Genomic DNA, 26,008 nt, shown 5'->3' with positions numbered 1-26,008 from the left:
TTCTGCAATCACAGTCTTAGAGAATTGTCTACACTGAGAGGTCACATGGCTTGTCTACAAAGTCACTAGGTGTCTGAGCCTGGAGCTGAATCCAGATTTTCCTGATTTAAAGGCCAGTTTTCTATCCACTACTCCATATCTGCTCTACTTTACATATATGTAGTCATCCATGATGTGGCAACCTGCTTCACGTCTAAATACATGTAAGCCTGTTTAGTTTCCTCTATGTTTCAATGATTGATTCCACACTGTATCTTTTAACTTACTAGTAGGGATATTCATGGGCAGAAAGACACTGTTCTTCTGTGATCTTATAGAGCTTTTTGGCAATTGGGCAGGAAATAAAATTGTTCTTTCTAAAGCCTTTCCATGTAGATTACTTTGTTATTTTTTATATAAAAGAAAGTAAGCTGCTACTCTGTTTCAAGATGGTAACTTTATAGCACCTAAGACCCATTTAACAGTGGTAGCAATTAAAAAAATCACTGACACATTATCATAGTGTCTATCATTATGGTTATTGAGAATTTATTGCTTTATTTGAGAATTCATTTATTTATTATTTATTCACCACATTATAGTTTTGAAAATGTGATTGCCAATAAAGAGGCATTAGACACACAGCATGGTAAAGGGAGAAAGAATATTGACTCTGATCTCAGAGACCCGAGTTTAAATCCAGCTCTGTTACTTGCTAAGTGTCCTTTTATATCTCTGAGTCTGTTTCCTCATCTATAAAATGAAGAGGTTATACTTGATGATTCCTAAGATTTCATCCATCTTTCACTTTACAGGTGTTTACAAGAATATAGAAAACTCTAATAATTGAAAACTTTATATTTGGTTTACATGCCTTGAAATGACAAGTTCATTTTAATACACCAAAGTGAAAGTGTGTGTGTGTGTGTGTGTGTGAACATGTACGTGAAGGTGTTACATCACTAATATATGTGCAAAACTTTAGAAATTGTAAACATGGTCATTACTTCTATTTCTTTTCAGGACTGTCCATGTGGAGGTGGTGGTGGTGATAGGTGGCATCTGGAAATAGCTGGAAATGAATCTAGATATGACAGAAACTTAAAGTTAATAGTATGGCACTTAGTACTTATGTTAAACAGCCTCAGATAAATATAATTCTAGGGAAGACTAAACTTTTTTAGCACAGAGTGGAAATGGCTAAAGTCACTATACTCGGGATTGATTGGCTGCTAGGCAGTTGTGACTTAAACAAGCTGTTTAAGTCATATCTACCTTGGGGGATGAGATATACAAATGCATAATATCTTTTCAAGATTCTTTACTCACAAATATTTTGGTTGAAACTAAATGCTAAAATAAGTAATCCATCTACATGTTGCCATAATTTGTAAAAAGTTTTTTCTAATTTATTTGCTATCATTATCACAGATGTACCTGGTAGCACTGCAGTGGTTAAAGATCTGTCAAGGGTGCCATTTCAAACCCTAATTTTTCAGATATTTATAACGGAAATGGCAAGACTCTGAAATTTGGTATGCAGAACTGTCTGTGGGCATGAAAATCCCCCCCCACTCTCTCTCTCACTCTCTCAAAACTGCTAAGTCATTTTAAATCAAAGAAAGATCATTAAAAATAGATCATTTTAATATTTGAGATTTCTTTATCATAAAGGATGCTAAAAAAGCAAAAAAGAAAAACTCTCAACTTTCTATCGATTCTAAATATGCTTTAATTTCCTTGAAATTACAGGTGTTTAATTTTCAACATAGCCTAGTGACTGAAATTCAAATCCAAAACCTTGTGGGATACAATACTAAATGTGTATAGTGGCTATTCTTCAGTGAGTCTATCATACAAGTAAAGTATTTTCATATCCCCCCTCCTCCACAATGTAACATCTTTAATCATCATCCTCTGTTATCTGATGCATAGGGCTATCTTTCCCACTTTGTTCCCACTCCCATCCCCTCAACCTTTACCCAAGGCTTCAACTTCACAGAAAAGTTAAAAGGCAGACTGAGCTGTATATTTCACTGAATACGAATTTGACTACATCATGTTAGGTTTGGAGCACAGCTGCAAAAAGCATCTTCAGTGCAACCTCTGGCCAAGGGATGCACGCAGTATAAACAACTCAGAACTTCATCCACGTTTATATGAATTAGTGGGAAAAAAGTTTTTCGTTGTGATGATACCCTCTCATTTCTATTTATTCCGATTTAATAAAGGGGTGAAGCATGGGCACTTCATTGAAATAATGAATAACTGCTTTTGTAGACCTTTGCTGATTGTATTTAAAATCCAAGTTTGCTGAACTAAAACAAGTTCTAATTGACAAGATTTGAGACTGATTCTAATTTTTGTATATTCAATGCTGGTGCTCCCTAAGTTCAATGATAACAGTATTTAGGATAGTTAATGCTTTTCTTCTAACAACGACACAATAATAAGAATACTATTTAGAATGACCAATATAGAAAAGATCCTGCAATAATTTCTCATCATAAGTCCCAAATTTCACGGATGGGTGTTACTTTAAAATATAGTCCAGTGTAAAGCACAAAAACTATGGTAAAAGATAGAATAACAGATAAGTAAAGACATTTGTCTTGAAATACGGACAATAAAATCATAATCATCAGGTGATTTTTAAATGCACTAAATGCTAGTCACTAAATGTTCCTTTATGTTTCTATAAATAGAAACATGACCTTAAATTAATAATGATTTTTACAAGTAATTCCTCATAGATACCATAAAACATCAACAACTCAAACTAACAGGTTTTTAAAACAATTATGAGAGATCTATTTTGGTTCTATGGGTGATAAAAATATCTAATGTATTCATTTTTCAAAATTATTTTATGTTCAAGTGAAGGAATATTTTTTCCTATGTAATATATGTAAATACATGTCTATATGTGTATATTAGCTATGAGAAAATTAATGCCTTTTGGACAATACATTTCTGAAGTATAGCCAAAATCAGTTATTTTTTCCTATAAAAAGGCACCCTAAAACAAATTTTATTTCAAATAGTTTAATTTTAATAATTCTTATTTAAGTCATTTAATTATTTTTCAGATTTTTCCATGTGAGAATTGTTGGTACTGGAGAAGGATGTATTAAGCACAGCTTATTAATCTTCAAAGTGATTCTGGGGAATATATATGTATATGTATATATGTATGTGGGTATATATGCATGTTCAGCAACCTTTGAATCCAAGTGAAAGCCAAATTTTACCAGTGAATGGTGTCTGAAGTTCTTACTGATACAGATAGGCGCTAAGCACACATATCCAAGCAAAGACACTGCTGGCCTCAGACATGGGACTTACACCAAGGAAAATCTGTCCTTAATTTATCCCATCGTGCCTAGGTTTGGCAGCAGTTTCTGAACATCATTTACATACCATATGCCCCAAATTACCTAGGCACAATGAAGGTAGATAAATATGGTATTCTGGCCCAATTATTTCCTTCCATTTGTAGGTTAAGTCTTTAAATTTTATTTTTACATTGTTACATGATTTAGTGCAATGTGACACACTACAGAAGGGTGAGTTAAAATTGTCAATAATTTGTTCTCTTTTTTATGATTAGAAAATCTTTTCATGAGATGAGACCAGTATTTCTATTAAGTAGTTTCCAATTAAGTAAAATTAGATTGTGCTTTTGGGTCATTTTAATATTTGTTTATTAAATATGTTTATATTTAATCAATCATTATAATAAATAATTGCAAAAAAGCAAAATCTAAATATGACTTTAGTAAACATTTCCAAATTTGGGAGCAAAATCTACTGGCAAAATAGAGGTCAAAGCAATTCAAGGCAACATATTGTTTCCTCCTAATATTAAAAGCAGGCATAACCTATCTGTGCCTCAGTTTACCTCTTAATTGTGGTTTCTAATAAATATTTTAGTAACAGGAATATACTGGGTACCAGTCAGCATAAATAAAACAAATGAATAAGAATTTATAGTGAAATTAAAAAGATCAATATCCTGTGCCTGGCCTGGATCAGAATTGTAGTATATGTATTTTTTTGGTTGTGTACTATAAATCTGACTGCATAAACTTCCAATTAAAAATGGCATTCACACCATCATTTTTGATAGAACTTTGCACAGTAGGAATGCTCATTAATGCAGGGTAATACAGTGTGATAAGCAGCTTAGACATAAAAATAGTAATATATACGTGTGTGTATACATACATATCTATGTGTGTATGTATGTATATATACATGCATATATATTTACACATAAAACTAAAATGCCAGTTGGAAACAAGGGGGGCATGGTCTAGGTCTAGTCTTTGCATGAGTAAAAGTAAACTTCTAGAACTGAAGAAATAACAACAAAAAGGCACACTTACTGTCTTAAAGGCATAATAAGTCCTCTTTAACCCTATCAAATCAGGGGTTTTAAACCTCTAATTTTTTACGTTAAATGATACATTTTGATATGATATGATTTTGATACAAAATCATAATCTGTTCTGTTAATCTACTGTTCCCACTAGAAAATATTTGATGCTTCCCATAAAGGGACAAAGTTTAACTGTACCATGCAAGCACAATGGAATGAATTAAGAGCTGAATATCATCAAGATCTGTTTTACAAATCCTCTGTCCTATATTACTTCACTCTTTAGCCCTGAATATTCACATTTTCATGAAATTTAAAAAAGACTTATATTAGTAGGGTTCCTTTTTACTTGACATTTTTATATAAAATATTTGAAATCTCATTGATTTTTTTTCATCAGTGGTCAATAAAGAGAACAATATTAGCTATGAAGTACATTCACTTAGACTATCTCTTTGGTTATAAGATACAAAGCAGAAGCACAACTTTAAAAGTTACATGAAAATAAAGAAAAGATGAGAGGACAGAGGTGTACTTAATGGAAAATGAAGGAAGAAGCAAGTGGCAGTAATATAATTTAAAATTCCAGAATTTTGTCATGTACTTTGTTTTCTTAAAAAAAAAAAAAACCCAACAACCTGCCACTGGAAGATCTGCAATGAAAGGGTTAACAGACATATGCTGTATAATTAGGAGATGCATTAATGATTATGAATAGTAAATGATTTGGTGCAAAGAAAAAAAATCAGTCAAAGGGACATGCACCTATCTTACATGTTTATTAGTAACTGTATATAACTAGAGAATTCTGCTATTAAGAATCCTGCATTATTGGTGTAAATACTTCCAAGGGTACATCAAATTGTAATCTTTCATACGACATCCATCAAACCAGGCTGGAGATTTTGACAAACATTAAACACAGTAAGGAGGCAATTATGTATGCATGATTTAATCTGCAACTAATTAATATGCAAATTTATTCATATGTTAGTTACTAAATTAAAAATGCAAAGAAGCCCTTATGGTGATTCTCGAAATTTTGCACAAACAGAACATTTAAAATGTAAGAAAAATGAAGTTTTTTGGAAACCTACAGCATACCTTTAGTGTTTTCAAAACCTGTTGCACTAAGAAGGTTCAAAAATATTTGTTTAAATGCTAAACAATGATTTAAAAGGTGTGCTAATTTCATGTGAGAATGTGGGAACAGAAAGGTTAATCAGAATTCTCTGGAACTCTTAAGAGATGCACCCTAATTACCAAACAAATGGTATTCTATCCCTCATCCTTCTAGCCTATTTTTTGGATTGTCGGAAGTTGGTCATACTGAGGTCTTTAGTCAACTGCTATGGCTTTGTGTGAAATAATAGCTAGTCCAAAGCAACTGGAATCTCCTGAAAATTCCAGTCAGAACTTTTAGAGCATTTGGTGTTCACTAAACATATCATATACTCCTCAAGATGGTAGCTCACTCATTTTTGCCTTTGGGAACTGCTCTCTGCAAATATAGAAACAGGAGGAAAATCTTAAGGGAAGATAGAAACTATCCTGTATTTTCTTCCAAATGAATCTTCAAAGAAAATTATGAATTGAAACAAATAGGACAACAAAAAATACAGCATCAGTCAGACAAATGACACTTGACATTTTTTCCTGAAATGGAGCTGGCTCTTTCAGCACTATACCAATGCTCTATCATGGCCAGAAATTATTTTGATTTGTTCTGAGAAGTGTCAGATCAACATCGATTAAAAATATATGCTGGTGTCTTTTAAGGCTATAAGACTGTAGACTATAACCATCAGCATTGCTACCTTTTTGAATGGTAATAAAAATATTTTGGTTTTTATTTTTTTTTAATTTCCAATTTGATCACCTTTTTTAAATGAGAAGTATAAATGCTTTATCTACAGCTTTGCAAGCCAGTACATGGAACAGCTACAGTGACTTCAAAAAATGAAGCATAAATCAACTGTATGAGAAAGTACAATAATAGAGAGTCTAGGGCTACTTCCCAGTTCACTGAACTCTCACCCCATAAAAAAAAAAAAGTCATCAGTTCCAATAAAGCCAAGCATCAGACAAAGAGGAAGTTAACCATGGGCTGTGCCTGCACACACAGTCTGACTCTGTGCCCCCAGCTTCCCTTAACCCAGTTTGATGCCAAGCAGGGTACAGCATGCCCATTTCTCTTTGTGCCTGTCAGCCAAAAAAAGCCCTGCCCTACGGAGCAACGATGAGCAGTCTGTTTTGATATTAGTACCTCAGTATGTAACATAAGAGAGTCAGATGTCCCCAGACTATGTACTCTCCTAAGAGATTCCTGTTTAGCCAGGAATATGGTGAGTATTCTATAAAGGCTTAGATTTAAAGTACAAGGAAAAGAGACTATCATTAGAATTCCAGCAGAGATAGAGATGATTCTTCTCTTCTTCCAAGGAGAATTAGTGTTCAAACACAATATTTTCTAACCAGAAAGACCCATTTATATTGGATTTAGTTCACAGACTACGCAAGGCAAACGGTAACCTTCACTTTATATGAGATAATAAGAGACAGTGAGGTAATGAAATTATTTTCTAATTCAGCACTATCAAAATGCATCATTTTTCTTTAAATATAACTAAGAACAATCCTTTAAAAATGGCAATTTCTAAAGTCAGAGGAAGGAATTTTCTCAATCTGAGACTCAAAGAGAAAAAAAAATGGCCATGGGAATCCCAAAATGCATCTAGATTTCTTTGTTAAACATACACAGGCTCATTCTAACCTGATGTAGCCTCTAGATGTGCCTTGCTAGGGATCTAAGCATCCTTAACTTTAACAGGTGACTCAATTTTTGTTTTGACCAGAACTGAACATAAAGCTTTTAAAAGCTTAAATGTACACATTTATGCATTCATTACACAGTGTTAAATCTAATTTGTTCTTTTTACTGTCACAGGAAGCACATGTTTAAAGCAATCTGTTTCCTCATATGAATGCTTTCCTGTCTGTTTAAAAAAAATTGCGACACACTTTACCCTGAGTAACCAAGAGGTGATCATAAATATCCCTAAATAGCATTAAACAGATATGAAAGACATTAACACTTTCAGAATGCCAAAGTAGTATTAAAAAAAAATTCTAACAGATGCTCCTAGGTCAAAAAGTGAAATGTGTGTTTCCTGAAAAAACACTCTCATCAGAATCATAAATGAACTGTGAGTGGAGAAATGAGGTGTTGCTGAACAAACTAGAGGATCCTTTTGGTGAAGAACACTTAACAATCCACTGCCAGAGTGTACTTGCAATAAAAAGAGCCAAAATTAAATGGAAGTTTATAAAAACCAATATCCTTTGTAATCCACAAGGTGGCAATGACTACAAATGAGGGCTGGCTAAGTCTAACCTAACTTAGGACTGTTCACTTTCCCTAAGAAAGGTTCTCTCGTTGCAAAATGACCAAAGAGGGGGCACTTCAAAGTAGAAGGGATGGTGGAGAATATGTTGGCCAAAATGGAACCACACCAAACAATTTTAATTTTATGTCCTGTCACTCCATGACTTACATTTGGCAAGAAAAAGATTTCCTCATAAGGAAATATAGTCAAATAATATGGCTATATGCAAATCTGCTTCAAAATGTAAGACTTAAAAAGCCTGTGCTCGCAATAACAAAATAATTTTAAAAGTACAAGAAATTTCCAGAGCCAAATGATGAAAATATGTTTTTCCTCATTAGAATTTAGCTGTATGATTAAAAGAAGACTCCGGGGCAAAAGCTAGAACCAAGCTATTCTTTAAATTTACCTAAAATGTCAGAATAAACATCACTGTTTTATACTAGGGATCCATAGAACATGGTGCTGAAAATCTTTAAGTTTGTTCTTGATTCATGACTGAAACAAACGGTTGCACCAATACACACACTTAGGCCATGCAAAATGAAGTGAAATTTTCCATTCACAATCTATCATTTCTTCAACTACCTAAGCATAAGAGGAAACTTTTACAATTACTCAGTAGCACCCACTTCTGAATAACTGCAGAATAACACCAATGTAATTTTATAAGAGGAAAAAACCTCAAGAAATAATGATAACACCTTTGTGTAATAAAGATTTACAAAATACTTTTCTCAAAATCTAGCATCTTCATTTTCCAGATGAGGAAACTGAGACTTAGAGAAATTTAGTCACCTGCACTGAGAAACGTAACTATTAACTCACATAACGAGAATGCACAATCTGACCCCAAATCCAGTGTTCTTTACATCATACCATGTCTAATAAACCAATTATTCAGGAAAAGCACTGTATCACCACAGACATTCTCCCCCTGACTGATTTCCACTTTCACAATAGCAGATGTGCATAAATTTTAGAAGCAAAGGTCTAATTACCTGGTTCTTCTTAGCACTGATGGTATAGAAAACGGGAATGAAAAGGTCACTTATGTAAAGTAAATCTCACTTATGAGGTGTCCAGACCACAGAAAACTACTTCCTAAGTAAATGCCTACTTGTGACAATCAGGATCTGCTATGCTGTAAGCCTATATGTTAGGTTTTCCTAATCTGTGTGTTTTTTTAAAAGACAACCCTAAATAACTTATTAGATAATAGCAAAGAACAATATACTGAGATATCAGAGACACAGTAAAGAAGTTGTGGCAAAAAACTGCTGTGCTCAGAGCTGACCTTGGAGTGAAAATCACTTCCTCTTACTGAGCATTAATTTCCTCATCTGTATATTTGGTATAATCTTATTTTCCCTACCTAACTCACAGGGCTGTTGTTGAGGAAAGGTGGTCGTAAACCTGTTCTGTTGCTGTTCTGTCACTGTGTCCAGCTCTTCACGACATCAGTTTGGGTTTTCTTGGCAGAGATACTGGAGTGGTTTGCCATTTCCTTCCCCAGATCATTTTATAGATGAGGAACTGAGGCAAAGAGTGTTAAGTGATTTACCCAAGGTCACACAGCTATTAAGTATCTGAGCCTTACTTGAACTTGAGGCCTTCCTGACTCTAGGCCTGGCACTCTATCCACTGTGCCACCTACCTGCCCCTAAAGCACTATAGAAATTTGAATTATTATTATTTACAAAATGATCTCCGTGGAATGAAGGAAGAAGAAGGGAGAAACTAGGACAATGGATAATTTTAAAAGTGAGAGTGAAGTATATTTAGTTTCTTCTGACATTTCAGGTAATATAATCAGTCAGACTGTAGTGAAGTTCCTGTTTATTCTATTTGTATGCAACTACACATCTTTGGTGAAGGAATAATGTATTATTAAAGTTATTATAATAGCTCATATACTGAATACTTTAAGGTTTATCAAATGTTTTACATCTTTATCTCATTTTATCCTCACAACTCCATTAAGTAAGTGCTATTATTTTACAGATGAGGAAACTGAGACACAGATGAAATGATTTTCCTAGATTTACACAGATTTGAACTCAGCTTTTACTAACTCAAAGTCAGCTCTCCATGCACCGCAGCATTAATTCAACAAATGCCCGCTAATAATGTACTAAGTTCAAGGAGCTGTGCCAGGTGCTACAGTACAGGAGATGTACGAATATCCATAATACACAGCTGCTAACCTTCCAGAGCTGCTGGTCTTGGGGTCAGGCAACACTCATCCCTGCATCCTGCCTTTGCCCCAAACTGTGTAATCCAAGGCAGTACCACTCAAGTATCTGAGCCCAACCTTCTTCAACTGTAAAATGGATGTAAGCACAGTACCTTCCTTACAGTGTTGTTGTTAGGATTAAATGAGTTACTTTATGCCAATGCTTTGCAAATCTTAAAGTGCTATATAAATAATAGTTATTATCATCATGATGATAAACCCTAGCAATTTGTCAAATGATGAAAAGTCCACAAAACACGAAATTCCTTAAATGTTGTATTAAACATCACTATTAAACCTATCTGCTTGTGACATCCAATTTTCAGTGACACAACACTGAGATTTCAAATAGGATGAATTTAGGTGGCATGCGCTTCAGGATTTATATGAGTACCTTCAAGAGAAAGAAACGCTGAAGGTGATAGATTTCTGTCCTTAGTTACTAAAAGTAGAAGCTGATACCTGGAGCATTTAGGGTTAGGGTTAGGGCATTTGCTAAATGAGTCAGTGCATCAATGTATGAAACTGCCAATATTACTTGCTATTCCATCTTGGTTTCCCCCAGCTTATTATTAAAGCTACAAAACCCAAACTGTCAACATTAAATAAAAAAATAACTTTGTCGGGGGAGGGATTATTTGTGGTGACTTACATGTTTGGGGATTTTACCTTCTCTTGTCCCCCAGAAATATTCTTAGATTTACTTATTTACTTACTTATTTGTGGAATGGGGAGTGGAGTGAGGGCATGGACTCAGCTTTCAATTAATGGCATTATTCTTAAGAACTAAACATTAAGTATGCTTCTAAAAATAAAAACACATGAAAACACAAAAACAATCACTTAAAACACTCAAAATCACTATATATAAAACTAACGGGTTTTTTTCTTAAAGAAAATGTTAGTAATGAAGGACTAAAAGATTCATACCTTTGTAATAAGCAATGGAAATTGTATCTTTTTTTTAAAGCAAAAACAATTTTCATATGATGTGAGGGTCAATAATTGAAAGGTGTTTTTATCTTACATTTACTCTCCAGCATAAATAATGAAATATGTTCAATAAATCAAAACTACCCTGTCAAAATTATTCTAAAATCCTATATTCTGTAGTAAAATAAATTTAAATTTTTTCTACATTCTTTAAACAACTTTACTTTGATTTCTACCTTTTACTGTGTATCTAAACGAAAACATTTTAAATTAAATTTTTCCTATAATAATGCTCCCAGAATTAGCAGTTTTGAATTCTCAATGTCTATATTTTGCACCTAAGTTACAATGCAGCTTAGGCAATTGTAAATATTAGTGTAGCCTTTGCTAAAAAACACTTTGGTGCCACGAAAACCTCCACATCAGACACCACAAAAATCATCAAATGGGGGTCACTAAAAATCAGCCATTACTTCCTCAGAGCTTCTCATAATATAATACTATGGCATGCCAATAGAAAGAATGAAAGCTTTTGTACTATCATAACAAATACAAGGCAAAAGGCACATTTCGAAAGAATTTAAGAAAAAGTTGTTCAAGACAAGGAATTTTCTGATATGATTAAAATAGTTCTATTGCAGCACTGTGTAAAATTCAATAAATAGCAAGGGATAAGTCAGTGACACGTTTTGATTTTAGGTGTTGCAGTACTTATTTTTATTATTTGAGGGCACCAAGAAGAAATGTAAGAGAATTGCTTTGAGGTGAGTCAGAGAGAAATAGTTTTTTCCCCCTAATATCCAAGTCATTTGTTACCAAAAAGGAAATGTCCTCTCAAATATTGAGACTGGAAATATAATTGGCATACCACAAAACATAAAGCAAAAATTTTCTTCACTATATTGTGGGGATTGCACTATGCATGACTATGTTATACTTAGCCTCTGTAGAATAATGAACATGATTAAATGAAATGAGAAAGAGAAAGGCAGAGGGAGGAGGAGGTGCAGAGAGGGAGAGAGAGTGTGTGTTGAATTCCTCAAAGTATTAAAAAGTTTCTTACATTAGCAAGAAATGTAGATATGACTGAAGTATTTGAATATAGTTATACCTGTCATCTTCAAAATATGTTTAGTCCATATTTTCATATTCAAGCTTATGTCTCTCATGTACACTTACTAGTTATCTGTATTTTCTAGCCAAAACCTTAAAAAGATATGTATTACCTACTGCACTACCATAATATCTCTGAAGAGGGAGTATATGCACCAGTAAAATACAGCTACTCAGTAAGTGCACACCTATGTTATCAGCTGTAGAAACACACATTCAGGCACACACACGCATAGACACACACACACACATCCCAAATCACTGTCAAACTTGTTTTGTGCTCAAATCATTTAGACTTGTGTCAATTTTGCATTAACTTTTTTCAAAGCTTCAAATAAATCCAACCCTATCCCAGTCAAGATGGAGGCTGTATAGCTTGCAAGTGTAACTTTGTACTATGTTTGAGTATTCAGGACACTTTATTAAAAAAAAACAAAGCCAACAAAAACAGGTGTCTGCTGACAGCCTGACTGCATTTTAATCTTCTTCTTAAAAACATGCTACCTCTTTGATGTCACCAAAGACATTTCTTCCTCCTTTCTGCATCAGTTCTGTGATTTTAAGAGAATCTCATTTACCCAGCCCACTAGTTTATAATCAACTCTGATTTACTAACTTAAAAAAATGTTTGGCAACTTAACTAAGAAATCTTGTAACTGTAGAAATCTGTCAATGACTGGAAGTCAGTGAGGGAGAGAGCCCTGGAAATTCAAATTGATGTTTTTCCATTCAAAAGAATAAGATGATATTATGCTCTTAAACTATACTCTTTCACATCCTCCAAATATGGAAACTTGATCAATTTTTTTACTTTCCAAAAAGTATATAAATTACTAGTGCAATAATTTTCCAACTCTACCCTTCGCCTCTATTAATTTCTTGTCCCAAATTTTTGTCTAAGTCACATGGACTTATACACCGCAAAACTAGTAAAATAATTTCAAATATACTAGAGTATGAGGATCCCTTAATAATGTCTCCAAAAATTCATGGATTCTACACAATAGTTTCTGATGAACAAAAACCTACTACCATTTAAATAATGCTTTTAAATGTCTATATTTGATTAATAGCTTCCACATACATTTTAAAAAGTTATACCCACATATCTGTGTTCATACATATACGCATATAACTTTACATATCTGCACATATATGCATGTTTTTATGGGGGCATATTCTGGTTTTATTTTTTCTCAATCTTTCACACATGTCCATCTGTCCCATCCCTTTTTTTTTAATATGTGAAGGCAACTTTAATCCAGTGTTAACTCTCACAGTTTTATAAAGTTTTAGCAAGGTACCCAATGTCTTTTTCTTCTCTACTTTTAGTTTTTTCTTCTATTTAACAATACACCCACTAGAAATAAGATAACAGAACCAATTACACACACACACATACACACCCATGCATATGGAAGTGTGGTAGAGTAGACAGAAAGCCACATTAACTTTTCAGAGCTCCAGGCAGGTGCCTAAAATTGTAATTTCAACTACCAATGCCTTCCCTATTCGAAAGAAAGCCTAGTTCCAGTTTAAAACTAAAATTGTGTATATGTATATAACATCTATTCAGAATTTAGAAGTATGTTTATTGATACAATAAAGCAATTCTTATTGCATATGTATAAAACATACTTTTAACAGGCTGGGTTTTAAAAATTAATATAAAATGATGACTTTTGATGTACACAACCTCTCATTTCTCTAAGATCCATAGGTTGGAAATCATTGAAATATTGAAATGAAATGAATGAATGAAATGAAAATATTGAAACATTTTTCTATTGATACTTTGGGCTTTATGGGAGAAAGAAGAGAAGGGTAGAATCAACTCAGAGATGTAAATTTCTTATAATAAGCTTCTTTAGCAATTTGGGTAGGTTGACAAATTCCACTCTAGTGAAGAGTAACTTCAATGAAATATGATATACTAAGCATAGTTTCTCAAGGCTAGTTTTACTACTAATGTGGGTATTTTGCGGAATTTTAATAACAGTTCTTAATAAGTGTATTATAAACACACTACAAAAACAATAACACTCCCCCACATGCATATGTTTTGTGATGTGTATATGTCGACTACACAATAAAATACCATATAGTAGTGGTCTCAAAGTAACCTGAAAGAGACCACACACTTTAGGAAATCATATGGGAATCATGCCACAATTATCAAGAAGATACTGGCTTTGGGGCTGGCTTTTTTTTTGGGGGGGAACCATTTCTATAAAAACAAGAGGATATTCTGGTAATTTTTTTCAGTCTTTCACACATTTCCACTTTAAAAAACTGCCACGGGGCATATGATACATACATGTAACTTTGGTCCAACTGAAATGATTACAGTGTTAAGTTCCCTAATATCTTTTCCTTCTTCACATTTATTCTCTCGTCTAGGTAACGACATACCGACAAGAAACAGGATGATGGATGGAATCAATAAAATGCCAGGATACCTTATTTCAGGGTGCGAAACAGTAGAGAAGAGATCTATCCTCATTATGAAACTCCAAAAAGAAGTACAGAAATCTAAAACTTGATTAAAGGATAGGCTGCACTGTCATATATATTTATGTGTATTCTTTTTGTCTTTTGAATCGCTTTGAGATCACAGGATAGCAATGATCCTCAAGAAGATTTAGGCTTGATGATGCAGATTCTCCAATTTAAATTTCGCATATATCTGGAGCAGAGATTCCTAAGCCACATTCGCTACAATTATGCAGTATAATGGACAACTCTGAAAGTAGTTTCCTTAGCACTGGAAGCCAAAACAGTGATCAGATATTGATGTTTAAGTTTTAACATAGTGCCTGGCACACTGTAGGTGCTTGATAAATGTTTAATGACTGATTTATATGCCTGAATACTAAAGAAATATTAGCATTTCACATATTAATAACATTCATAATATTTTCAAAGAAGAATCATGGAAAATATAATTCAAAATGAGTTGAAATGTCATACTATACACATAGGCAAAACCTATTGTGAAATCATTTTTTTCTTTTCTGATACAAAATTTATTCCTGTTACCCTTAACTCCATCCTAAACTTCATAATAAATGGTATCTTATATGAGAAAAAACCCTCTCATCCTTTAATATCAGGAAAAGAAAATGGGCATGATGTATTTAAAGGTGAACAAGATCTGCTAACCTAATCTAACTAATAACTAGTATTAGTGGTTAGATATAAAAAGTCATACTTTTCTGTAGTGTGTATATATGATCTTATTCTTCGATCACCTTTTACATCACTAATGGCTACTCTCTTACTTTACTACACAAAATAGACCTTATAAACACTCCACTCTTTAGCGATACTGCATGTTTTGGTTTAAAAATGTGTGTATCACTCTTCAAGTTAATATGCTAAAAAGTTGAAGAAGTCTATTATATGATGAATATTCTCTTCTTATTGGGTTCAACCATAGTTAGTGAATTTGGAAATTATCTAATTATTTTGAAATTCTTAGAGTTTAGAAAAGTTTTTTTCCCCTAACATCTACTTTGCTTTAATTGATTATATTTATAGTAGAATTTTATTTACAGAGGTCTTTTAATACTTTCCAACACTGCTGATCTTGCCCTAAAGCCTTAGGCAATTTGGTGTCTGTGTGTGTGTGTGTGTGTGTTTTAAACTGACTCATAGTTTGGAATTTTTTTTTAAAGAATGTTTTACTTATAACCAATAAAGAATTTGAAATCTTATACAAAGTAGATTTTTAACCCTTCAAATCCAGATAACAACTAATTCGGAGTCTTAAAATAAGCTGCTTTATTGTGGTCAAATAATGTTTTGGCATCTTCAATGAAGAACAGATTTTTAGCTCGATTTTATATGATCAAAGATATCCCTAACCATTTGATATGCAATTTGTCAAACTGAATATTTAAAGCATTTTAAAAACCTATCTTCAAAAAAAATTTCACAACATAAGATTACCTATCTATATTTTTAAGTTTGTGGAGAAAAGGGATAGTGACACATATTTCCTAAACTTTGTTTCTCTGAAAAAGGATTTATATTCCATGTGGCCATTCACTTTTTTCTGGCAGCAGACTGACATAACAGTGAAAAAAAGTAATTAAGAACTTGATTAACTATTAACATTACTTTTGACTATTGCACTGAACATCTGAAAGTACTATAGTTGAAGCTGAAGTTTAGACCTGTGCAATTCATTTATTTCAAGTTTTAAACAAAAGTAAGGAAACAGATGTTCATTTATATATAATGTTCATTTATAAGTGGGGGCTATAAATAAAAAAAATACCTGTTTTACACTTTTAATGTTGGTAAATGGATCATCATTCAAGAAACATGAAAGAATTGTAAGTAGAAAAGATGTAGTAGTATCTTGCTATTTTTTGAAGGATGAAACAATTTCGTTAATTTTTCTCTAGTGGTCAATGACAATGCAATGATTTTTAGAAAGATACAATTTTTTTAAAAGGTAAGATTTGATCTAATGACAGACATTTCCTTCTAAACTCTAGTTCTTACTCGAATGGATTCAATTTGTTTAAAAAACTGATTTTGTGACACAAAGATAAAAAAAATTAGTGGACAGAGCAGTAAGTTCACTGAGTTTTTGGTTCAAGATGAAGGATGTGTGAAAACTCTTAAGTGTGGACATGTTTAATGAAAATTACAACACTGTCATGCTGAGATCTGACTCAGAAAATAAACCTGTGCTTCAAAACCAAAAATAATAAATCCAACAAATTAGGTAAGTATTTTCTTTTTGAAAATGTTGATAAATTAAGCAGCTCTTTAAAAGAAAGTTCACAAAGACTGAAATAAATCACTTGAAAAATGTCCTGAAATGCTGAACAAGGCCCTCCTGGGAAAATGAGGTGGTATTTCCTGCAGACTTTGCTTCTGAGCAAACTTCCATTAATCTTGACTGCAGGATCCTGTACTACGGACTTCAAGATCCCTCTCTATCCCTCCTACCTGTAGGAGTGGAGGCTGAGACAGACGGGTACTAAGCAATTACCTAAATGAATTATGTTAAGAAAGTGCTTTGAAATCTCAGATTGAAAAGCAAAATAAAAGACATTCATTTATCTTACCAGACCTACAGCATGCTGTGGAAGTAGGCCTATATTTTCTTTCTCCCACAGGTAACTACAGTATTTTCAAATAAGAATCCCAGAACAATGGGGTTTTGTAAATCACATGGGATTTCAACCTTAACTCTAAACTTCCTGATTTTGTATCTAAAACATACAATGAATAATAATATAAATAATGGAATTCTACAGTTTAATTTTTTTAAAGAAAAAAATGAACTGCTTTACAAAAAAAAAATCAAGTGAGGTAACACAACAGACTGTGACAGATTTATTACTATTTACCATTATAAATATATTCTTAAGAGAAATTGTAAAGGTTTTATCTGGCTACAATCACTCCAAAGGAAACCTTTCATTATCTACTATACAAATACTGGTTCATGTTATCAGATAAATATCCATCAGTTTCTTTGAGCTAAAAAAAAAAAAACCGATATGGCTAATGTAGAAATAGAGGCTTATTGGACCTAATGCAATAGACTCTCATTTTCTAATGTAATCTATCATCTGGTGAATTAGTACAATTTGTTAAGTATTTAACTATGTGGTTCTTGTGAAAGAGCTTTGAGTTATAAGTGATATTCTGTTTATAATAAAGCCAATATAAAGAATAAAACTACATTTATTTAAATTGTTATTAAAATTGCATTTCACTCAACCATTTTCAAGTACTCATAACTTAAATGTTTAAATTCTAAAATAACCAGAACAAGCCTATTCCACCAAAAGCAAAATTATCCTGTAAATATTTACCCATTCACATAAAAATTGTATTTACTTAAAAATTTTATCAGAGTACTTCAGATATAGAGCTGAGCTGCATGTTCCAACAAGAATGTCTCCTGGACATGCTACCACAGCAGAGGGATAGAACAATCCAAGCTGAACATTCCATGACTGAGTTCTAATTACTAGGCAATATCGGTTTAGATCCGGGTGGTCTTCAGATTTTCAGAACATATCACAACAGTTCAACAACACTACCATAACTCACTGTGGAGCAAAGGTAAAATAGTACCAGTATAATTGTCCTAAAATGGTCAGCTGTCTACAGGGAAATATTTTTAATTCATGACAAATTATGGAAAATTGTTGTCTGACAATGATTAAGCAAGTAGAAAACAGACTTAATACCACACAAATGCACTACTTATGTAGTGGAAAGAAATTTGCATAATTTTGAACACAAGAAAAAATTTAACAGTTAATTTTTAATATATGACAGAAAATTAGGCACAGCATCTTTAAGCACTTGTGCCTTGTAGCAGTACTGGAGATTTTATAGCAAAAAACTACTTGATGATTTCGGATCATTCAAAGGTAAAATTTTTTTATTTAAAAATATTCACATTACATAAAGCTGTATCATTTGAAATTCTTATGAAAATGACTAAAAGCAAAGAACTCATCCAAATTAAATCTACTTCTAACTTTAAGTTTTAAAAGTATTTATAAAAACCATGGGGTTTAGGGAGCTGCCCATTTTTTAAAAAAGGTCCTTTAAGATAAAAATTCATTTTGTTGATATTTTTTGGGGGGAGGGAAGGATATAAGTTTGGTTGCCCAAAATGAAGAACATTACTGATGGCATTGTATTTGGACAATGTGTGCATTGGTCCATATATCCAAATTTCCCACAATGTTCCTCCAATATCATGGAATTATGTAAGTGTCATAAAACATAATCTTACACATTTCAGTTTAATACATTTATGGAAGTACTGTTGAAACCAAGTGAAATGCACAGGTATTTGGGTTTATCTGATCTCAATAAACATATAAAATCCATTATTCTTCTGATTTATTAAAAATAAAATAAAACCCATTCCTATAAAAATTGCTAATATATTTGGAAACATTTTAATATACCTTAATATAAGTACTCATGAGTATGCTTCTATCAATGTAATGTTTTTGAAAGCTTGCCAGTACCTTATAGAGCATTAAATTTTTAAAAATGCTAAAATATATGTCAGGATAATTTCTTTTTGTTCCAGATTAGGCTTTTAAGAAAGAAAAGAAAAAAAATCACCATATATTTCTGCCCAAAAGAATATTACTAGAAAAAGTCTTCCTAAAAAAATGCTAAATAAAATATGTAGCTAAGTAAACTGAAACTATAAAATCAGAGATTTCAACGTAAGAACCATCTAATTTATTTAGTTAAAATAGCCTTCAGCATTCTGCCTGGGGAAAACTACTTAGGTTATCCTTTTCTATCATATCTTTGGGGCTAAGGATGCAGGGAAACTCTCAGGAACTACTGCGCACAGCTCCATCTATTAAAATAACCCAGAATGCTTTTGGTTACAGCTCGATGCTTCTAGTTGTCACCTGGTATCACATATCCAGAGAGCTACTGATGCAGTACCTTTCCAGACTTCATTCAACACCCTAAGTAGAAAATAGAGATGTTTTCCCTGCACTATGGGTTGAAAACCATGTAAATTTCTCCTAAATCCTCTCCACAAATCTCCTTTAGCATGCAAATCCATAAATCATCATAATACTGACAAAGCATTTAACCAATACATGAAACTAATGCTCATTCCCTCCAAAGATACGAACAGGTAAAACTCTTCAAACTTTAGGCATCTTTTCAAAAACTCTTTAGAGCTTACCCTGCTGAAAATTCACATGGGCACCCCTTCTTCCACAGTGGCAATTAATCACTTTACAATTTGGTAAAATGGCAGCATTTTCAGGTTATTATTACTTCATCTACATTCTCTATGAACAAATGTTGCTCTGAGATCATACAATGTAATTCACTTGTATCTCCTTCTGATAAAAACATAAGACATAAAAAATAAACCCACCAAACAATAGCCAATTGAGAAACAGACAGTACTTACTGAAGATGGCAAACCCGGAGGAACTTTTCGAACTTTCTTTGTTTGTACCTCTGCAAGAAGATGAACGACTTTGTGAGCCACAGAAGCTTTTCCTACATGGAATATGCTATACCATGAACAACCTAGTCGCCACTGTTAGCATTTTAGACTGGATTTTTTTTAAAAGTATATTGGTAAAATGCCATAGACACCATTAACTCCTATCCTATTGTGAACTAAAAACAAAATGAAAAAACAAGAAAAAAATTCCAAACCCCACTATTTTGATAGAATGATGAGTCTAAATTATTAATGGTTTTATTTAGAAGGTTTTCTCCATGCATTAAAAAAAAAACTGGCCTTGTTTGTTCAGTCAAAGGAAAACACGGAATAAGCTAATACAGGAGAATAAAGCTTCAGATATCTCAGCTTGGTATGCACAAGTGATCTATATACTAATTCATTTTGGGGAGGAAGTCACTGCCTTATCATTTCAACAAATATTACAGCTTTTATTTTCCTTTATCATATATTCCTAAAAACCTATCAGCCCAAATCGTGAATTCAAATATATGAAGAACTCACCCATGGCACTGCCATGAATAGGCCTCCTCCGGGGGTTATTGGTAGAATACTGATAGTACTGGGAACCAGGCTTGGATGGTGAGAGAGCTCCTGGATTGCCCATATCCATGTCACTTCCAAGGAGACTTTGCTAAAAGGGATAAAAAGAAAGAAAGAATATATATGGTTAAGTTTTTCTTTTCTTTCTTTATTCTCTCTTCCTTCTCCCCCCCCCATCTCCCCCACCCCCACCCCCCACCCCCCGGAACTGATTGTTAGCACTTAAACCCATGGAATAAAGAAAACAGCATCTGCTAAACTGAAGCATTAAAAAAAAATCTGTCTAAAGCAGTCATCACAAAGGACTTACATTAGAAAGAAAGGTAGAAGGTAATTCCTTTTAAAATCCTCAAAAAAAAAAATCATGATGACTTTAGCATTCTTCATTGCTACTAGAATAAAATTCCATTTACATAAAATCAATTTTCATTTAGCCAGATTTAGGAATTTTATCTGCGAATTGTTCATGTCTTTTGTGGAAACCAAAAATGAATCAGAATTCTTAAACATAGGAAAACTTCATCATGTAGTTTATGTATCAATGTGTATTTAAAAGTAACTCCATTGTATTTAGAAGTTTATCTACATAAAACAAAGATTTTTCAATGAATAAAGTTTAAGAAGAAACATGGAATAAAATGCAAATTACACATAAAATTAAATTACTTTTATAAATTATGAATATCTGAATTTACAAAAATTGTAGACAATTTTGCCAAAATAGAAACAAAATGGAGTACCCTCCTGAGGATTCTTGTCAACTGAAAAGATAAATACCCACAGAAAAACAATTTCCCTGGACACTAAGAAACTTTCATAGATTACTTTAACTGATTATGTAAAAGATTATTAAACCTTTGGATACTATGACATGAGAAATACTGTATAATATTAAATGTTCTATAAACTACATTGAAACTTACCCATAATACATAAATCCCCTGATTATACTCTGCATTGAACACATTGTTCTTTTAATTATTCTGATATGCAATAAAACAGGTGTAGATACTACCATTTATATTAAGAACAAATTTACTATTTAATAAAGAAATTTTAAAATTAAGTACCAAAAATCTAACTTTATCGTTACTTGTAATCAACTTTTACTGACTGAACTAATTACTGTACTTGATAAAGTACAGAATGTGTTTTCCCTAATCTAAATTCTAATCACCATGTCACTCACAACAGACTTAGTAATGCTTCACTAACACACTATTCACATGCAAAATACTCTAAATAGGCCAATTATGACTCTGCCCCTGTTCCCTGGTTAACCCGCTGAGAACTGAAAAATTTCACAAGGCAGTCACCAACTAAAACAAAGGGTCCTTGTTTTAAATTAAGACAGTCTTTTTGATTCCTAAATAGCTCAACAAAGTGGCATGTCTTCTAGTGAAAGAAGTTGGTCAAATATGACCCATAAGCTGGAAAATCAGAAATTAAAACATACCTTTTCTATGACCATATAGTTAAATATCATAAGGACAATTTTTCAATTCAAGAGTTTTTTGTGTGTCTGAGAAATATCTTAAAAAACTAATCAGTACTGACATTTTCCTTTGCTGATTCTATTTTTACTCTTTTATGGAACATCTAAGAAAACATTTTTAAAATAAAATCCTATGCATGGAATGGTAGTTCAAAATTGATTTTTGGAGTCACAACTCATTGTGGTAAAGTATTTTAATTGTTTATCACATAGCTAACACACACCTGCACACTTTCCTTTCTCACATAGTTTCTTCACTTCTTTCCTTTGTCACATAAAAGCAAAATGTTGCACAATGACAAACTCAAAATGAATTATACCATAAATCAGGAACTAGCCTCATGAAATCAAGGAGGCTTCTCTAGAATTTCTGGAAGGAGTAAATTTCTCACCCTAAGAGGTAAGAAATATGACTAAAAATGAGTTTGACTACCAGGCTCGGGGTTAGTTATAAATGTTTTCTACTAGGAAGAATATACCTAGCTTTACATATATATAAATGCTATACTTTGAAGCATACCCAACAGAATTGTACATAAGTGTGTGGAAAGATTAAAGTGATGAGTTATTTTGATCACAGTACTTGTTCAAAATTCTTGCTACTCTGAGTCATTAACAGTCTAGTATTCCATGTCCTATTCATAATTATATAGATGGAAGAACAGAATTCACTTTAAAAAGTATTCATGGCTCTTGTTTAGTGGCCCTAAACTTGACAATCCTTGTCATAGCTACCTCCAGCTACTCCCTTTTTAAAATCTTTGTTTTTCTTTAAAACAAGTCATTTTTCTAAGCAATATATATATATATATATATATATATATATATATATATATATATATTCATACACTTTCATACACTTAAGGGGGCCACTCTCAGGACTCCACTAAGGAAAATAAAGATTCTGTCTGTGAGTCTGCCTGTCTCCCTCTCATATATAAATGTGTGTGTGTACACAATATATACACATATATATTTATTGTAAAATATATTTAAAGAGAACAATGGGTAGCTACTATTGTTCAGCGTATAAGAGATTCCTAAATGTCTGCCACAAAGGAAAAGATTTTTTTTAAATCACAACTATAATGTTAGTGTACTCTAAAAAGAATTTGATGCCTAAAATATAATTTTTTATATTGAATAGCATCAAGTATTAAATTTTGAATAAAATTCTGATTTTCTGGATTCTGAAGAACACATTTACTTTTAATAAACATATCTGAAAGTTAAGCTCACATTCTACTTTTTTGAAGTAACATCCTAATCTTTGCCTTAAATAGGATTAGGATGGTTCTAGCTTTTCACATAGTGCAAGCTCATGTTCTGTGGTTATGTTGGGTCCCACCAGTAAGCTGTCAGATTCTGCCAGGAAATGCTGGAAACAAGATGTTGCATCTCTCAGAGCTAACCTGTAAATCTTAAAGCCATAGTATTGCATTCTGCTAAATAGTCTTGAAAATGATAAAGCGGATCCCCTTAATGGGGCCCCCATTCTCCTTCACAGCAAAACAGTTTCAATTTTGTTTAAAATCTTCAAAACCAAAAATGGAATGAACTGAATTTATCAGTCAGGTTTTCATGCTTTTCATTTAACAGCAAAGAGCCAATCTTAGCATAGCAACCCATGTGCCAGATTCAGGCATCCTGCAGGGCTCTTTGTCAGTATGAATTTTTGTTTGTTTGTTTGCTACACAGGATCTGGGTCTGACTGTGCTTCTAACCTGCTCCCAACCTTGCCCCCTTTTTATTTTAGCCCCACCCACAAAGCTTTTGTCAAATCTCAGATAAGCCACTGAACTCTGTCTATACAACCCCAGGAAATGAAATCATGAATTAAACCTGGGTAACAGAAATGGAGAATGCATCTCAAACGAGATTAATACCTGAATGGTAATCAAAAATAGAACAAATTGCTTTAAGGTTGAGCTATCAACTTTTAAATCATCTTGCACTTAACTATTATTTCATTTTAACTGGTGCTTTAAATATATTGAGTGGGTGGTAGAGTTCTTTAAAACTATTATATTACTCTTAATTATAAATATGAGGGAGATGAGAGTAAAAATAAGCACTGAATTTTTTTGTTTATAATTAATTCATCTAATAGGTGAATGACCTTGAATTTCAAGACTGAAAACTACAGGCAGAAAATAAATCCTTTAGAGAAGGGAAACTTCTTTAGGTTTCTTAGGGTTTTCTCTAATTTTACGTCATCCCCATTACGTTGTGATCAGATATCAGACACAACATCATGGGGGGATGTTGTAGAACAGATAAAAGCAGTCTCAGATGAAACCAGATTAAGCTCCTTTTCTGAACTATTGCCAAATGCTTGTGAGTTTAATTCATGTTTGGGTATTCCAGTACTCACACAGCTGCAATTCCATTCTTTCATCACAGACCTAAGTGATGTATGGTGGCTTTGTATGGTGAACTGACTTTACAAAGCTAGGCATTTTGGAAGACTTTATGTTAATATGGAAATAAAATTCAGAATTACTATAAAACATATGAATGCTGAATATATGGATGTGTACATAAGTCTTTGCTTGTGTAAACTATGAAATAAATACTGTTGAAATTTACAATTTGGATTTGTTTAAAATACTTTTAAACACAACTATGGTCATTTTTATACAGTCACTTCTACATAGAAGTAGATTTTCAAAAACACTACTGAATAAGGTTCTTGACAGCTATGGTAAAGATGCTGCAAATCCCTATTGAAAAGCTCCTGCTGAATTTGCCATTTTAGCCAAAGAACACCCATTGCTGACTTCTATAGTATCAGGAGGGGGTAAGAATTTTGCTGCAGTTGGCACTTAGTCTGCAGCATGTAAGCATCTCATACCAAAGGACAATCAAGAACAGAATATTTTCACCTGTCCATTTCTGATTCAGACGATTCAAAAGTGAAGGTCAGTGTTCAGACTCAGGGGTGGAGAAACTGCAGTGTGGCCCTTTGACTGAATCCAAATTTCACAGAACAAATCCCCTTAATAAAAGGATTTGTTCTGTAAAACTTGGACTCAAAGTGCCTCACCAGACGACCTAGCAGGCCACATGTGGCCTTGAGATCGCAGGTTCCCCACCCCTGGTTTAGACTAATCTTGTTTTCTGTAATGGACAGCACAGGAATCCATCATTATTTTTGTTTCTTCTCATTCCTAAACTAGCCCTGAAAAACCGGGGCCTTCTCTAATAGAAGCTGAGCTACTTGGGAACTTCAGTAACTGGAAGAGCCCCTAAGAAGACAGTCATTATAGCTTTTAACTGTTGATGCTTTCTAGCCTACAGGGCCACAGAATCCCCTATCATCTGTTTTAATTCAAAGGAACATAGCCAATGCATTTAGATTTCCAACAAAAAATAATATTTAAATGTGAACAATGTACTTAAGACTCCTTCTGAAGCAGAAATCTATTTTTTTCAAATAATATAGTCTTTTTTCATGAACTTATATTCAGTTTACTGATTTCTAGTTAAAAGGTTACTGAAGAGTAACTGCGAAGGTGGATCTCGGACAGCATTTTTCATCAGAAAAGTAAACACTCAAGTATTCACTCTTTAAAAGGCAAAAAAAGAGAAAAAAATAAAACAAGTTAAATCTGAGTGCTACCTAAATACAGATAAGTAACTTAATCTGTGAAGGCCAAAGGAAGTAGATGCGTGTTCACTTTATTTAGTGAAATCAGTAGCAAATAATCTGAATAATTAATGATTTTGAAAAAAAAAACATTCAAAAAAACTTTCAGAAGTTCTTCAATATTCTATTTCACAGTGCCTCTTTAGACACAGTCAAAATGTTACTGTGAATTCAATTCCAAATATCATCAAAAAGACTGATTCACAAGAAATCTCTGCAGTTAAACAGATTTATAGATTGGGAAATGATTTATGACATACATATCAGATTCTATTATAATATTTGATGTGA

At 32.9% G+C, this 26,008-nt stretch overlaps 1 protein-coding gene across 11 annotated transcripts in view; it reads right to left on the bottom strand.

Moving 5' to 3' along the window:
• The window catches only part of LOC138171996 (transcription factor 4), a 450,737-nt gene that overhangs the window by 142,332 nt on the left and 282,397 nt on the right, over nucleotides 1-26,008 (bottom strand). For all 11 annotated transcript variants that reach the window (XM_069101609.1, XM_069101625.1, XM_069101630.1 and 8 more), the window contains 2 exons: nucleotides 20,535-20,664; nucleotides 19,971-20,020 (listed from right to left, as the gene is read on the bottom strand). In XM_069101609.1, the coding sequence (XP_068957710.1) occupies nucleotides 19,971-20,020; nucleotides 20,535-20,664 (180 nt within the window). The remainder of the gene's footprint in view (nucleotides 1-19,970; nucleotides 20,021-20,534; nucleotides 20,665-26,008) is intronic.

Source organism: Petaurus breviceps, unplaced genomic scaffold (assembly GCF_028583685.1).
Source record: "Petaurus breviceps papuanus isolate PSGF00001 unplaced genomic scaffold, PetGlider_PUasm1.0 128, whole genome shotgun sequence".
Classification (NCBI taxonomy): Eukaryota; Metazoa; Chordata; class Mammalia; order Diprotodontia; family Petauridae; genus Petaurus; species Petaurus breviceps.
The sequence above is the reverse complement of the archived record's forward strand: the minus strand, read 5'-3'. Positions and strand labels throughout refer to the sequence as shown.